The sequence below is a fragment of the Somniosus microcephalus genome, chromosome 2 (genome assembly GCF_052327205.1).
Source record: "Somniosus microcephalus isolate GS21.2 chromosome 2, FLI_Smic_1.0, whole genome shotgun sequence".
NCBI lineage: Eukaryota > Metazoa > Chordata > Chondrichthyes > Squaliformes > Somniosidae > Somniosus > Somniosus microcephalus.
Window position 1 is genome coordinate 350,316,449 of NC_140988.1, and position 17,203 is coordinate 350,333,651.

A 17,203-nucleotide genomic window follows, 5' to 3' on the forward strand; every position below is an offset into this window, starting at 1 on the left:
ACCCATGTGCCAGCTTGTTGGCCTTTTCAGAAGGCTGCAGGACCAAATCGGATCAGCTGGTTATTTTAAATGGGCAATGTCTCCATTAAATTGGCAGAGGAATGCCACATCAATACATTAAGCATAAGATAAGTTAAAAGGAGATGCCTGTTGTTTAAGAGAGGCACAAACTAATGTGTGGCATAAGATCATTTAACTCCTAGCACTGCAAGTCTGATTTGTTAGTAGCTGATTCATGAATGCGAATGGAAGCCGAAAACTGTTAGCACTGCAGAGCTTTGCACGCACTGGACTGCTGTTTTCCAGATCCACTGGAATCGGATTTAATCCCAATGTGGATTTTCTCAGGCCATAATCATAAGAATTGGGAGCAGGAGTAGGCCAGACGGACCCTCGAGCCTGCTCCGCCATTCAATAAGATCATGGTTGATCTTCGAACTCAACTCCACTTTCTCACCTGACCCCATATCCCTTGATTCCTCTGGAGTCCAAAAATCTATCTACCTCAGCCTTGAATAAATTCAATGATTCCACATCCACAGCCCTCTGGGGTAGAGAATTCCAAAGATTCACAACCCTCTGAGTGAAGAAATTCCTCCTCATCTCAGTCTTAAATGGCCGGCCCCTTATCCTGAGACTATGCCCCCTAGTTCTAGACTCTCCAGCCAGGGGAAACAACCTCTCAGCATCTACCCTGTCAATCCCCCTCAGAACCTTATATGTTTCAATGAGATCAACTCTCATTCTTCTAAACTCCAGAGAGTGTAGGCCCATTCTACACAATCTCTCATCATAGGACAGCCCTCTCATCCCAGGAATCAATCTAGTGAACCTTCATTGCACTGCTAAGGCAAGTATGTCCTTTCTTACATTGGTGATGTATCCTTATGTATGTCTCGTGCTTTTATTCTATAACAAAACTGCTCCTTAATATGTAATGTCTGAGGTTCATTGCACTTTTAAATATGGGCCCTGAAGTTTGGGTTTGTAGTGTTGTTTCTACAACAACAGCCATCTGTAATACCACAAGGCAATTGTATAGAGAACTGAGGAAGACTTCTCAGACTGATGGTAATAAGAGATAATGGGGGAAAAATTTGGTTGCTTTGCACCTCCCGTTAGCGCCCTAAGAGGGCGCTAATGGGGCACAAAGAAACTAGCGCCGAGGCGCGGTGATGTTTGCGCCGCTCGCGAAACATAGAAACATAGAAGATAGGAGCAGGAGTAGGCCATTCGGCCCCTCGAGCCTGCTCCCCCATCCAATGAGATCATGGCCGATCATCCAAATTCAGTACCCTGTCCCTGCCTTCTCCCCATATCCCTTGATCCCTTTAGCCTTAAGAAATATAGTGGTAGAGAATTCCATAGGTTCACCACTCTCTGGGCGAAGACATTTCCCCCCATCTCCGTCCCAAATGGCCCACCCCCCATCCCTAGACCGCGACCCCCGGCTCCGGACCCCCCCGCCATCGGGAACATCCTTCCTGCATCTAGTCTGTCTAGTCCTGTTAGAATTTTATAAGTTTCAATGAGGTCCCCTCTCATTCCTCCAAACTCCAGCAAATACAAGCCCAATCGACCCAATCTCTCCTCATACGTCCCTCCTGCCATCCCAGGCATCAATCCGGTGAATCTTCGCTGCACTCCCTCCATGGCAAGAACATCCTTCCTCAGATAAGGCGACCAAAACTGCACACAATACTCAAGATGTGGTCTCACCAAGGCCCTGTACAACTGCAGCAAGACATCCTTGCTCCTGTGCTCGAATCCTCTCACTACGAAGGTCAACATACCATTTGCCTTTTTAAATGCACTGTTCAGTCAGTTTAAGAGGTCGTGCCTCCTTATTTTCATAGTGACTATGGAGAACTCTATAACCCAGACCATCCCATTAAGAGTGGAAGCCCTCTGCCAAGACTCATTAAGGCCTGGAAATTCTGCGCGGGCTTTCCCGGTCTCCCACCGCCGGAGACCCAAGAGGAACCGCCGATAATGTTGTTTCTCTGGTGGTTCTGCCGATCTCCCGCATTATTTACAGTGGGACATCAGGAGAACCTCCAAAGCATTTCAGGGCCCAGCTCTCCGAGCCCATAACACAGAACATCTCACCCACCAGAAAATTACACCACCCCAACCTCTTGAGCATCCCTGATTATAATCGCTCCACCATTAGTGGCCGTGCCTTCTGTTGCCTTGGCCCTAAGCTCTGGAATTCCCTCCCTAAACCTCTCCGCCTCGCTACCTCTCTTTCCTCCTTTAAGACGCTCCTTAAAACCTACCTCTTTGACCAAGCTTTTGGTCATCTGCCCTAATTTATCCTTATGTGGCTCGGTGTCAAATCTTTTGTCTTCAAATACTCCTGTGCAGCACCTTGGGACGTTTTACTATGTTAAAGGCGCTATATAAATACAAGTTGTTGTTATTGAAGATTCCAAGGGGGATTGACAGGGTAGATGCTGAGAGGCTGTTTCCCCTGGCTGGAATGTCTAGAACTAGGGGGCATAGTCTCAGGATAAGGGATCGGCCATTTAAGTCTGAGATGAGGAGGAATTTCTTCACTCAGAGGGTTGTGAATCTTTGGAATTTTCTACCCCAGAGGGCTGTGGATGCTGAATTGATAGACCCTTGGACTCCAGGGGAATCAAGGGACACGGGGATCGGGCGGGAAAGCGGAGCCGAGGCCGAAGATCAGCCACGATCCCACAGAATGGGCAGCACGGTGGCATAGTGGTTAGCACTGTTGCCTCACAGCGCCAGGGACCCGGGTTCGAATCCGGCCTCGGGCGACTGTCTGTGTGGAGTTTGCACATTCTCCCTGTGTTTGCGTGGGTTTACTCCGGGTGCTCCGGTTTCCTCCCACAGTCCAAAGATGTGCAGGTTAGGTTGATTGGCTATGATAAATTGACCCTTAGTGTTAGGGGGGATTAAATACGTGGGGTTACAGGGATAGGGTGGGATATGTGTTGGTGTAGTGGTTACAGGGATCGGGTGGGATATGTGTCGGTGCAGGCTCGATGGGCCGAAATGGCCTCTATCTGCACCGTGGGGTTTCTGTGATTTCTGTGAATGGCGGAGCAGGCTCGAGGGGCCGAACGGCCGACTCCTGCCCCCAATTCCCATGCCATTACGTTCTTATCTCACCCTCCAGAAAATGCTCCAACCAGACCCTCTAAACCCTCCAGAAACGTGCATTAGCCAGACCATGTTGCCGGTCCTGAAAAGTATCCCACTCACACGATCTTGCGCTCAGGAGAGTGTGTCCATTCCCAAGGTAACTCCTCAGACATTCAGTAGCTCAGTCTTTCCTGTCCTAGAAAGAAGGCTGATAGTGTGCTATCACAGTTCTCACCTGTTACACTTTTGCAATGGTCTATTCTGTTCATTTTAACAGGAAGTCCATCTTCTTAAAACAAAGAATTCTAAAACTTATCAGGCTTTGCGCATTGTAAAACTGTTATCCCCTACCTCAGGCCATTTATCTGACATTAGCCGGATAAAAAGGTTGAAGAGAAATTGACCAGACATTTTGCGGCGGCGCTAAACACTACCCCCATGATCTCCTGCGCCCGCAGATCGTGACGTCAGTCGAGCGTGCAGCGCCCGGACCAGATATTGAGTGGCGCCCCCTACCTTAGGTTGAGGGGAGCGTTTTGCAGTTGGGAAGGGACGGGGGGAGCGCTATTTAAAGGCGACCGCTTCCTGCCTTTTCTTGTCGGCGACATTTTTGCACCACACATTCTGTGAAAGAGAGAGCGAGAGACCTCTGGAGAGATTCAACGCTGTGTGAATGAGTTTTGGGTACTGAGCAGCACTTTGCAGGTTCATTTTGATTTGACCTTCCTTGCATCGATTTAGAAGAGACTATGGGGGCTGCACTCTGAGCTCTTTCCCTGGTTCTCTCCATTGTTCTTCCCAGCAGATTTGATGTACAGGTCTCTCCAGGCCAAGATTCAAGGCTGCAATGAGCAGGGTGTGGAGAGCAAGATCGACCCTCCCCTTTAAGAACTGGCCGGCGCCAGTGTGTCTGTGTTCCATTGCTGGCAGACATCACATGAGGTTCGCCAGCGCTCTGAGGTAGCGCCTCGCTCCTCGGCGTTAGCACCTTAAGAGAGGTGTGTAGCGCCTGATTTAGCGCTCCAACCACCTCCGGGGGCGATAGAAGCCAAGTTTGCAGTCGGAGGCGATAATTAGCAGCAGGCGCTAAACTTTGCGCCCGGCCGATAGTTGCGCCCCAAACGGGGCGATACCGAATTTCTCCCCCATTAAGTGTAAATGCTGAATGGAAGGAAATGTCTACCAAATATTCTTTCTCTGTACTACTGACAGTACTGCATCTGCCTTCTCCAGCCTGGTCCTCTGAGGTTGTGAAAGGCACTATATAAATGCAAGTTCTTTCTTTCACTTACAATCTGTTTTACAAGGAATACATTTTTAGTCCTAAAATACATGCACACTCTGATTGACTGTGAGCAGCACCATAGGAAGTTTGCTATTAATGAGTTCCAAGTTTTATTTGTGCAAGTATGTTTGTTCAGAGGTCATCTGCTGTCAAGATTGAAGGGATATCGATCGGCATGATGTTTGAAAGGGCAGGAAGAAGAGAGTAGATTGGCTACATTTTATTTTTTATGTGTTTTATTTTCTATTTTAACCATTTCATTTTGTTCCCCTCTCTGTAAAGGAGCTATTTTCCCCTCTGCAGCCACCTTCAGCTAGAAAGGCCTTTCATTCTGTCATGTGGAATTCCCTTATTTTATTATTGCTGATGGGATCGCACAGTCCTTGTGGAGATGAAGTCCGGTCTTCACACTGAGAACACCCTCCATTGTGTTGTGTGGCACTACCACCGTGCTAAATGGGATAGATTCAGAACAGATCGAGCAGCTCAAAACTGGGCATCCATGAGGCGCTGTGGGCCATCAGCAGCTGCAGAATTGTATTCCACCACAATCTGTAACCTCATGGCCTGGCATATCCCTCACTCTACTATTACCATCAAGCCAGAGGACCAACTCTGGTTCAATAAGGAGTGTAGAAGAGCATGCTAGGAGCAGCACCAGGCATACCTAAAAATGAGGTGCCAACCTGGGGAAGGTGCGACACAGGTCCATGCATGTGAAACAGCGGAAGCAGCATGCTATAGATAGAGCTAAGCGATCCCACAACCAACGGATCAGATCAAAGCTCTGCAGTCCTGCCACATCCAGTTGTGAATGGTGGTGGACCATTAAACAACTAACGGGAGGAGGAGGCTCCATGAATATCCCCATCCTCAATGATGGTGGAGCCTTACACGTGAGTGCAAAAGACAAGGCTAAAGCATTTGCAACTATCTTCAGCCAGAAGTGCCGAGTGGATGATCCCTAATGGCCTCCTCCTGAGGTCCCGACCATCACAGAAGCCAGTCTTCAGCCAATTCGATTCACTCCACGTGATATCAAGGAAGGGCTGAGTGCACTGGATACAGCAAAGGTTATGGGCCCCGACAACATCCCGGCTATCGTGCTGAAGACTTGTGCTCCAGAACTAGCCACGCCTGTAGCCAAGCTGTTCCAGTACAGCTACAACACTGGCATCTACCCGACAATGTGGAAAACTGCCCAGGTATGTCCTGTCCACAAAAAGCAGGACAAATCCAACCCGGACAATTACCGCCCCATTCGTCTACTTTCAATCATCAGCAAAGTGATGGAAGGTGTCATCGACAATGCTATCAAGTGGCACTTACTCACCAATAACCTGCTCACTGATGCCCAATACCACTCCGCTCCTGACCTCATTACAGCCTTGATCCAAACTTGGACAAAGGAGCTGAATTTCAGAGGTGAGGTGAGAGTGACTGCCCTTGACACAAGGCAGCATTTGACCGAGTGTGGCATCAAGGAGCCCTAGTAAAACTGAAGTCAATGAAAATCAGGGGAAATCAGGGGCTAGAGTCATACCTAGTACAAAGGAAGATGGTTGTGGTGGTTGCAGGTCAATCATCAGGGCCCCAGGACATCGCTGCAGGAGTTCCTCAAGGCAGTGTCCTAGGCCCAACCATCTTCAGCTGCTTCATCAATGACCTTCCCTCCAACACAAGGTCAGAAATGGGGATGTTCGCTGATGACTGCACAGTGTTCAGCGTCATTCACAGCTCCTCAGAAAATGAAGCAGTCTATGCCCGCATGCAACAAGACCTGGATGACGTTCAGGCTTGGGCTGATAAGTGGCAGGTAACATTCGCGCCACAGAAGTGCCAGGCAGTGACTATCTCCAACAAGCAAGAATCTAACCACCTCCCCTTGACATTCAACGGCATTACCATCGCCGAATCCCTCACCATCAACATCCTGAGGGTCACCATTGACCAGAAACTTAACTGGACCAGCCACATAAACACTGTGGCAACAAGAGCAGGTCAGAGGCTAGGTACTCTGTGACGAGTGTCTCACCTCCTGACTCCCCAAAGCCTTTCCACAAGGCACAAGTAAGGAGTGTGATGGAATACTCTGCACTTTCCTGGATGAGTGCAGCTCCAACAACACTCAAGAAGCTCAACACCATCCAGGACAAAACAGCCCACTTGATTGGCACCCCGTCTGTGAGGGTGCCGGTCAGTTCCTTCAGTAACCCCTAGATGGCACCTTCACTGGTTTGTTTTCCTTTGTTAATTGTTTCTAGTCTCCTGTGTTTATTACTTAACTGCCTTTTATCTGGTTTATTGGTTTCACCTGTTTTTGCTTGTATTTAAGTTCTGTGGTTTCTTCCCTCTGTGCTCAGCCCTGACAAGGGAGTCAGTCTTGACAAGGTGCTCAGTTTTGGACAAGCCGGTTGCCCTGTGGTAGCTTGTCTTGAGCTCAGTTTGGGCAAGCTGGTTGCCTCATTGTAGCTTGTCTTGAGTTCCTATCTTGACAAGCCGGTTGCCCTGGGGTAGCTTGTCTTGAGCTCAGTCTTGACAAGCTGGTTGCCTCACGGTAGCTTGTCTTGAGTTCCTATCTTGACTAGCCATTTGCCTATGTGGTAGCTTGTCTTGAGCTCCTATGTTTTGTAACTGTTTACCTGTGTGATTCTAGTAAAGTATTGTTATTTAAGACTGCAGACCTGCTTCTCGCCTTGTCTGTCTGCACTTGGGTCCAGAACCAGTCTCGCCCGGACCTTCGCCCTGACAGCACGGCCCCGTGTCTACACGGCCCCGCGACAGCAACCCTGACACCATCCATCACCTTAAACATTCACTCCCTCCACCACTGGCGTACCGTGGCTGCAGTGTGTACCATCTACAAGATGCACTGCAGCAACTTACCAAGGCTTCTTCGGCAGCACCTCCCAAATCCGCGACCTCTTCCACCTGCAAGGACAAGGGCAGCAGACGCATGGAACACCACCACCCCACAGGGAAATGGTGTTAGGGAAATTGACGGCATTGAAGGCCGATAAATCCCCAGGGCCTGATAATCTACATCCTAGGGTACTTAAGGAAGTGGCCCTAGAAATAGTAGATGCATTGCTGGTCACCTTCCAAAATTCTATAGACTCTGGAATAGTTCCCATGGATTGGAGGGTAGCTAATGTAACCCCACTATTTAAAAAAGGTGGTAGAGAGAAAACGGGAATTATAGACCAGTAAGTCTGACATTGGTAGTGGGGAAAATGCTAAAGTCCATTATAAAAGATGTAATAGCAGAGCACTTGGAAAACAGTGACAGGATCGGACAAAGTCACTATGGATTTACAAAAGGTAAATCATGTTTGACTAATCTACTGGAATTTTTTGAGGATGTAACTGGTAGAATAGATAAGGGAGAACCAGTGGATGTGGTGTATTTGGACTTTCAGAAGGCTTTCGATAAGGTCCCGCATAAGAGATTAGCATGCAAAGTTAAAGCACATGGGATTGGGGGTAAGGCACTGACTTGGATAGAAAACTGGTTGGCAGACAGGAATCAAAGAGTTGGAATAAACGGGTCTTTTTCCGAGTGGCAGGCAGTGACTAGTGGGGTACCGCAGGGATCGGTGCTAGGCCCCCAGCTATTCACAATATATATTAATGATCTAGACGAGGAAACTAGATGTAATATCTCCAAGTTTGCAGACGACACAAAACTGGGTGGGCGTGTGTGCTGTGAGGAGGATGCCGAGAAACTCCAGTATGATTTGGACAGGTTGGGTGATTGGGCAGATGCAGTATAACGTGGATAAATGCGAGGTTATCCACTTTGGTGGCAAAAACAGGAAGACAGATTATTATCTGAATGGCAATAGATTGGGAAAAGGGGAAGTGCAACGAGACCTGGGTGTCCTTGTGCACCAGTCGCTGAAGGTAAGCATGCAGGTGCAACAGGCGGTTAAGGCGGCAAATGGTATGTTGGCCTTCATAGCGAGAGGATTCGAGTACAGGAGCAAGGATGTCTTGCTGCAGTTGTACAGGGCCTTGGTGAGATCACACCTTGAGTATTGTGTGCAGTTTTGGTCACTTTATCTGAGGAAGGATGTTCTTGCCATGGAGGAAGTGCAGCGAAGATTCACCAAACTGATAACCTGGGATGGCAGGAATGATATATGAGGAGAGATTGGGTCGATTAGGCTTATATTCGCTAGAGTTTGGAAGATTGAGGGGGGATCTCATTGAAACTTATAAAATTCTAACAGGACTAGACAGACTAGATGCAGGAAGGATGTTCCCGATGGCGGGGGAGTCCAGAACCAGAGGTCACAGTCTAAGGATAAGGGGTAAGCCATTTAGGACTGAGATGAGGAGGAATTTCTTCACCCAGAGAGTGGTGAACCTGTGGAATTCTCTATCACACAAGGCAGTTGAGGCCAATTCATTAAATATATTCAAGAAGGAGTTAGATATGTTTCTTAAGGTTAAAGAGATATGGGGAGAAAGCAGGGACAGGGTACTGAATTTGGATGATCAGCCATGATCTCATTAAATGGTGGAACAGGCTCGAGGGGCCGAATGGCCTACTCCTGCTCCTATCTTCTATGTTTCTATCCAGTCCCCGTCCAAGTCACACACCATCCTGACTTAGACGTATATCGCTGATCCTTCACTGTCACTGGGTCAAAATCCAGGAACTCCCTCCCTAACAGCACTGTGGGAGTACTTTCACCACACGGACTACAGCAGTTCTAGAAGGTGGCTCACCACCACCTTCTCGAGGGCAACTAGGCCTTGCCAGTGACGCCCAGGTCCCATAAGCGAATTTTTAAAAATGTACTTTCAGCAGAGCCAGCTGATTTTTGCCAAGTTTTTCCCCCCTCCAAGCAACTTTGAGGGATTCCTGCCTCTCTGACTTAAACAAAAATGGGCAAAACTTGATCCTAATAACATTGGATGCCCAAAGGATGCAAGATCTGATTATCTGACTGGGAGGCAGTTGCTCTGGAGTCTGTGCTATCGATATATATAATAACAACTTAGAATCATAGATGTCATAGAATCAATGCTATTGATATACATAATAACAACTTGGATTTCAATGCAGGGGGCATGATTAAGAAGCTTGCAGATGATACAAAAATTGGCCGTGTTGTTGATAGTGAGGAAGAAATCTGTAGACTGCAGGGAGATATCAATGGACTGGTCAGGTGGGCAGAAAAGTGGCAAATGGAATTCAATCCGGAGAAGTGTGAGGTAATGCATTTGGGGAAGGCTAACAAGGCAAGGGAATACACTATAAATGTTAGGATACTAAGAAGTGTAGAGAAATAGAGGGACCTTGGAGTGCATGTCCACAGATCCCTGAAGGTAGCAGGAAAGGTAGATAAGGTAGTTAAGAAGGCATATGGGATACTTTCCTTTATTAGCGCGAGGCATAGACTATAAGAGCAGGGAGGTTATGCTTGAACTGTATAAAACACTAGTTAGGCCGCAGCTAGAGTACTGCGTGCAGTTCTGGTCACCACATTACAGGAAAGATGTGATTGCACTAGAGAGGGTACAGAGGAGGTTTATGAGGATGTTGCCAGGACTGGAGAATTTTAGCTAGGAGGAAAGATTGGATAGGCTGGGGTTTTCTTTGGAACAGAGGAGGCTGAGGGGAAACTTAATTGAGATGTATAAAATTATGAAGTGCCTAGATAGAGTGGATAGGCAGGACCTATTTCCCTTATCAAAGAGGTCAATAACCAGGGGGCATAGATTTAAAGTAATTGGTAGAAGGATTAGAGGGGAGATGAGGAGAACATTTTTCACCCAGAATTTTTTCCAATAATTTGCCCACCACCGAGGTTAGGCTGCCTGGCCTGTAATGACTCAGTCTATCCCATTCTCCCTTTTTAAACAATGATACAACGTTAACAGTCCTCCATAGGACTTGATGCCGCTTTGTTTTTTTAATGTTGAGGCTTTTCTTTCTGACCTTACCAGTGGTGTTCTGTAGTAAATATTTAAGATTGTTTTGACTCTTCCTGTATGCAGGAAAGAATGAACGGTTAACCCTGTAAAGTTTATCATTTTTTTTCAAGGTTTAAAAGTAAATCACTATGCCGTACGTGGGCGACGAGTTATACAAGTACATAAGGAAGAGAATGCCAGATTTCTTGATAATAAATGTAGTGGAATTGTTACCACATCTTCCTTGCCTTACTCAGATGGACCAGGTAATTCCATTTCTATTGCTACAGAAAATGACAAATCATTTATAATAAGAACCAAGATATTATCAGCTTTGTTAGTTTCTCATTTCTTTGTACAAACTACATGCAATTTCTATTCATTTAATTTAGTAAACGTTACTTTTTATATGTAAAAACTTTTGTTCGCTGTGTTTATAGCAGCTGTTTTGCTGTTGGAGCTGGAATTTGAAGAACTGCTTTGACCTTCCAATGCCCGTATCATAATCATAATCAACTTTATTGTCATTGTTAGTGCACAAGTGCAGTACAACGAAATGTAGGCTTGCGGCTCCCGAGAGTGTACATTTAGATTAAGACATTTAAACATTCAACATTCATTTGGCTTGTAATACATTAACATAAACATAACCATAATAAAGTGCATTGGCAGATGTGCAGGCTTTAGCGTTTATTTGTGGAGTTCAGTAGGATGACAGCCCTGGGAAAGAAGCTTTAAAAGAAAGAAGATTTAAAACATCATATGCAACCTGGGTTTAATTGGGATATGGAAAATATTTAAAGACAGAATGATTTAAGAACATAAGAAATAGGAGTAGGCCATTTGGCCCTTCGAGCCTGCTCTGCCATTCAATAAGATCACGGCTGATCTTCTACCTCATCTCCACTTTCCTGCACTATCCCCATATCCCTTGATTTCCTTAATATTAAAAAATCTATCGATCTCTGTCTTAAATATACTCAAAGACTGAGCCGCCACAGACCTCTGGGGTAGAGAATTCCAAAGATTCACCACCCTCTGAGTGAAGAAATTTCCCCTCTTCTCAGTCCTAAATGGCTGACCACTTATTCTGAGACTGTGACCCTTGGTTCTAGACTCCCCAGCCAGGGGAAACATCCTCCCTGCATCTACCCTGTCGAGCCCTGTAAGAATTTCATATGTTTCAATGAGATCACCTCTCATTCTTCCACACTCTAGAGAATAGTCTACTCAATCTCTCCTCATAGGACAATCCCCCACATCCCAGAATCAGTCTGGTGAAGCTTCATTGCACTCCCTCTATGGCACATATATCTTTCCTTAGGTAAGGAGACCAAAACTGTACACAATACTCCAGGTGTGGTCTCACCAGGGCCCTATATAATTGCAGTAAGACATCTTTACTCTTATACTCAAATCCTCTTGTAATAAAGGCCAACATACCAGTTGCTTTCCTAATTGCTTGCTGTACCTGCATGTTAACTTTTAGTGATTCGTGTACAAGGACACCCAGGTTCCTCTGAACACCAACATTTCCCAATCTCTCACCATTTAAAAAAATACTCTGCTTTTCTATTTTTCCTACCAAAGTGGATAACTTCACATTTCTCCACATTATATTCCATTTGCCATGTTCTTGCCCACTCACTTAGCCTGTCTATATACCCTTGAAGCCTCCTTGCATCCTCCTCATAACTTACATTCCCACCCAGCTTTGTATCATCAGCAACTTGGATATATTACATTCAGTCCCGCATCAGAAATCATTGATGTAGATTGTGAATAGCTGAGGCCCAAGCACTGATCCTTGTGGTACCCCACTAGTTACAGCCTGCCAACCCGAAAATGACCCGTTTATTCCTACTCTCTGTTTTCTGTCAGTTAACCAATGCTCAATCCATGCTTGTGTATTACCCCCAATCCCATCAGCCCTAATTTAGCTTAATAACCTCTTGTGTGGCACCTTCTCGAATGCCTTCTGAAAATCCAAATACATCACATCCATTGGTTCCCCCTTATCTATTCTGCTAGTTACAACCTCAAAAAACTCATAACAGATTTGTCAAACATGATTTCCCTTTCATAAATCTGTGTTGCTTCTGCCCAATCCTATTATTATTTTCTACGTGCCCTGTTACCACGATGTGACTTATGAAGTGAAAGTATGAATAAGATATGCAGACATCCCACTTCCTTCTGTGTTCATCCCTGCAATAAAACACTTCCCTCAAGTCACTTACAACGGCACTTCCAAATTCTCAACTGTCTATCCTTTGGCCCTCCATGCACCACAATCTTTCTGTAGCTACTGATCTGCTCAATGACACCCTCGTTTGATGGGGAGGGTGAACAGCCAGTTGTCGTGGTGCATATAGGTACCAACGATATAGGTAAAAACCGGGATGAGGTCCTAAAAGCTGAATATAGGTAGTTAGGAGGTAAATTAAAAAATAGGGACCTCAAAGGTAGTAATCTCAGGATTGCTACCAGTGCCACATGCTAGTCAGAGTAGAAATAGAAAGATATTTTAGAAAAATACGTGGCTAGAGGAATGGTGCAAGGGGGAGGGATTCAAATTTCTGGGACATTGGAACCAGTTCTGGGGGAGGTGGGACCAGTACAAAACGGACGGTTTGCACCTGGGCAGGGCCGGGACCGATGTCCTAGGGGGAGTGTTTGCTAATGCTCTGGAGGAGGGTTTAAACTAAAATGGCAGGGGGTTGGGAACCTGAGCGGAGAGACAGAGGAAAGGGAAACGAGGATAAAAGCAAAAGACAGGAAGGAGAAAAACAAAAGTGGCAGGCAGAGAAATCAAGGGTTTAAATCAGACATGGCTACAGTAAATAATAATTCTAAAAGATCTAAGAGTGTTAAAAAAAAAACAAGCCTGAAGGCTTTGTGTCTTAATGCAAGGAGCATTCGTAATAAGGTGGATGAATTAGCTGCGCAAATAGAGGTAAACAAATATGATGTGATTGGGATTACAGAAACATGGCTCCAGGGTGGCCAAGGCTGGGAACTCAATATCCCGGGATATTCAATATTCAGAAAGATAGGCAAAAAGGAAAAGGAGGTGGGGTAGCATTGCTGGTTAAAGAGGGGATTAATACAATTGAAAGGAAGGATATTAGTTCTGATGATGTGGAATCTGTATGGGTAGAACTGAAAAATACCAAGGGGCAGAAAACATCAGTGGGAGTGGTATATAGACCTCCAAACAGTAATGCGGAGGTCAGGGATGGCATCAAACGGGAAATTAGAGAAGCGTGCCATAAGGGCACAGCAGTTATCATGGGTGACTTTAATCTACATATAGATTGGGCTAACCAAATTAGTAACAATACTGTGGAGGAGGAATTCCTGGAGTGTATACGGGATGGTTTCCTGGACCAATATGTCGAGGAACCAACTAGAGATCAGGCCATCTTAGACTGGGTATTATGTAATGAGAAAGGATTAATTAGCAATCTTGTTGTGCGAGGCCCCTTGGGTCAGAGCGATCATAATATGATAGAATTCTTCATTAAGATGGAGAGTGAAATAGTTGACTCGGAGACTAGGGTCCTGAATTTAAATAAAGGAGACTACGATGGTATGAGGTGCGAGTTGGGTAGGATTGATTGGGGAATGACACTCAAAGGGTTGACGGTGGATGGGCAATGGCAAACATTCAAAGATCGCATGGATGAACTACAAAATTTGTTCATCCCAATTTGGCATAAAAATAAAACAAAAAAGGTGACTCAACCGTGGCTAACAAGGGAAATTAGGGACAACATAAGATCCAAGGAGAGGACATATAAATTGTCCAGAAAAAGCAGTAAACCTGAGGATTGGGAGCAGTTTAGGATCCAACAAAGGAGGACAAAGGGATTAATTAAAAGGGGGAAAATAGAGTATGAGAGTAAGCTTTCAGGGAACATAAAAACTGACTGTAAAAGCTTTTATAGATATGTGAAGAGAAAAAGATTGGTGAAGTCAAGCGTAGGTCCCTTGCAGTCAGAATCAGGGGAATTTATAATTGGGAACAAAGAAATGGCAGACCAATTAAATACATACTTTGGTTCTGTCTTCACAAAGGAGGACACAAATAACCTCCCAAAGATGTCGGAGAACATAGGGTCTAATGAAAGGGAGGAACTGATAGAAATCAGTATTTGTAGGGAAATGGTGTTAGGGAAATTGATGGGATTGAGGGCTGATAAATCCCCAGGGCCTGATAATCTACATCCTAGGGTACTTAAGGAAGTGGCCCTAGAAATAGTAGATGCATTGTGGGTCATCTTCCAAAATTCGATAGACTCTGGAACAGTACCCATCGATTGGCGGGTAGCTAATGTTACCCCACTGTTCAAAAAGGGCGGTAGAGAGAAAACGGGGAATTACAGACCGGTAAGCCTGACATCAGTAGTGGGGAAAATGCTAGAGTCCATTATAAAGGATGTAATAGCAGAACACTTGGAAAAAAGTGACCGGATTGGACAAAGTCAACATGGATTTACAAAAGGTAAATCGTGCTTGACTAATCTACTGGAATTTTTTGAGGATGTAACTGGTAAAATAGATAAGGGAGAACCAGTGGATGTGGTGTATTTGGATTTTCAAAAGGCTTTCGATAAGGTCCCGCATAAGAGATTAGCGTGTAAAATTCAGGCACATGGGATTGGGGGCAAGGTATTGACTTGGATAGAGAACTGTTTGGCAGACTGAAAGCAAAGAGTTGGAATAAACGGGTCTTTTTCCGAGTGGCAGGCAGTGACTAGTGGGGTACCGCAGGGATCGGTCCTTGGACCCCAGCTATTGACACTATATATTAATGATCTGGATGAGGGAACTAGATGTAATATCTCCAAGTTTGCAGACGACACAAAGCTGGGTGGGCATGTGTGCTGTGAGGAGGATACCGAGAAACTCCAGTATGATTTGGACAGGTTGGGTGATTGGGCAGAAGCATGGCAGATGCAATATAACGTGGATAAATGCGAGGTTATCCACTTTGGTGTCAAAAACAGGAAGGCAGGTTATTCTATGAATGGCAATAGATTGGGAGAAGGGGAAGTGCAACGAGACCTGGGTGTCCTTCTGCACCAGTCGCTGAAAGTAAGCATGCAGGTGCAGCAGGCGGTTAAGAAGGCAAATGGTATGTTGGCCTTCGTAGCGAGAGGGTTTAAGTATAGGAACAAGGATGTCTTGCTGCAGTTGTTCAGGGCCTTGGTGAGACCACATCTGGAGTATTGTGTGCAGTTTTGGTCGCCATATCTGAGGAAGGATGTTCTTGCCATGAGGGAGTGCAGCGAAGATTCACCAGGCTGATACCTGGGATGGCAGGAATGACATATGAGGAAAGATTGGGTCGATTGGGCTTGTACTTGCTGGAGTTTAGAAGAATGAGAGGGGATCTCATTGAAACTAATAACATTCTAACAGGACTAGACAGACTAGATGCTGGAAGGATGTTCCCGATGGTCGGGGAGTCCAGAACCAGGGGCCACAGTCTAAGGATAAGGGGTAAGCCATTTAGGACAGAGATGAGGAGGAATTTCTTCACCCAGAGAGTGGTGAACCTGTGGAATTCTCTACTACAGAAGGCAGTAGAGGCCAATTCATTAAATATATTCAAGAAGGAGTTGGATATATTTCTTAAGGCTAAAGAGATCAATGGATATGGAGAGAAGGCAGGGACAGGGTACTGAATTTGGACGATCAGCCATGATCTCATTGAATGGCGGAGCAGGCTCGAGGGGCCGAATGGCCTACTCCTGCTCCTATCTTCTATGTTTCTATGATGAGGAATAAATGAGTTGTATAACTCGTAAGTTACTTAATGGAAAACTGTATTAAAAAAAAAAATCAGCAGTGAGGTGATGGAAAGGCACTAAAAGGAAATGCAAATAGCTGAGGATGAAAAGATCTGCGAAAGGCCGACTCAAACCAAAAGGTGAGGAAATAGATGAAATTAGATGGAAAATGAGGTGGCTTTTTCACAGGCGGAATGAAAAATAAACAATTATTTTCCTCAAATATGTACTTTAGACAAAAAGCTCCCACTTTTACCCCTTTAGGAAAAAATCAAAGCTGAAGCCAAACATGAAGGCAATGAGTTAGCTGTACCCACTTTACTGGATTCTGTTAGAAGACGGCGGAACTGGGAAAGGCAGTTGATAGATGCACTACGGAGCAATATGTACGATCAGCTTGCAGACAAGTTGGAGCATAAACTTGAATCTCTAGCTCCAAGAAGTAAGTATCGTGATGGCGATTCCCACATCAGAAGTTTACATTTTAATTATGATTATCTGTTCATTGTCATAGTTTTTGAAATTGACAATATCCACCAACTAAGAAGCACCAGCAAAAATCACTATTTTCACTCGTGGTTGACCTTCACGTACAAATGAAGAGTCTGTTTCCAGACCCAGGGATAGGGTGGCTCGACGGTGCAAGTTTTAGGAACGTGCAAAGGCATCAACACAGCTCAGCCCACACTATTCCTCTGTTTTCATTTTATAGATGTTGTCGGAGCAGTGCTCCACTAAATGCGAGTCGCGACACGCACTGGTTGGGTTGCATGGCATGTTTCCATATTGTAACCCCTCTTGTAAATCAAACAATCTTGCCAGTTGTGAAATTGTCTGCCTACTTAACATTTGTTTTCCTGGTCTGCAGTAGCACCTGACTATGCCCTGACCAGGGAGCTTGAGGGGATTGGTGTGCATTACTGAAGGGAACCAGAGCACTCTGGGTGTGGCTAGGTGGGTACAGAGCAGAATTGAGCACTCGGGGAAGATCTTGGTGCCTGGACGTGAGCAGAGCCAGAGGTGGGGTACTTCTGACTCAAGAGTTGTGTGCTACCAACTGAGCATTAGAATTTGGACATTA

At 45.5% G+C, this 17,203-nt stretch overlaps 1 protein-coding gene across 1 annotated transcript in view; it reads left to right on the forward strand.

Moving 5' to 3' along the window:
• mavs (mitochondrial antiviral signaling protein) overlaps nt 1–17,203 on the forward strand; it is a 30,657-nt gene that overhangs the window by 1,342 nt on the left and 12,112 nt on the right. Inside the window, exons 2-3 of the mRNA XM_085975521.1 lie at nt 10,456–10,590; nt 16,387–16,564. Coding sequence (XP_085831647.1) covers nt 10,474–10,590; nt 16,387–16,564 — 295 coding nt within the window. The 5' untranslated portion in view covers nt 10,456–10,473. The remainder of the gene's footprint in view (nt 1–10,455; nt 10,591–16,386; nt 16,565–17,203) is intronic.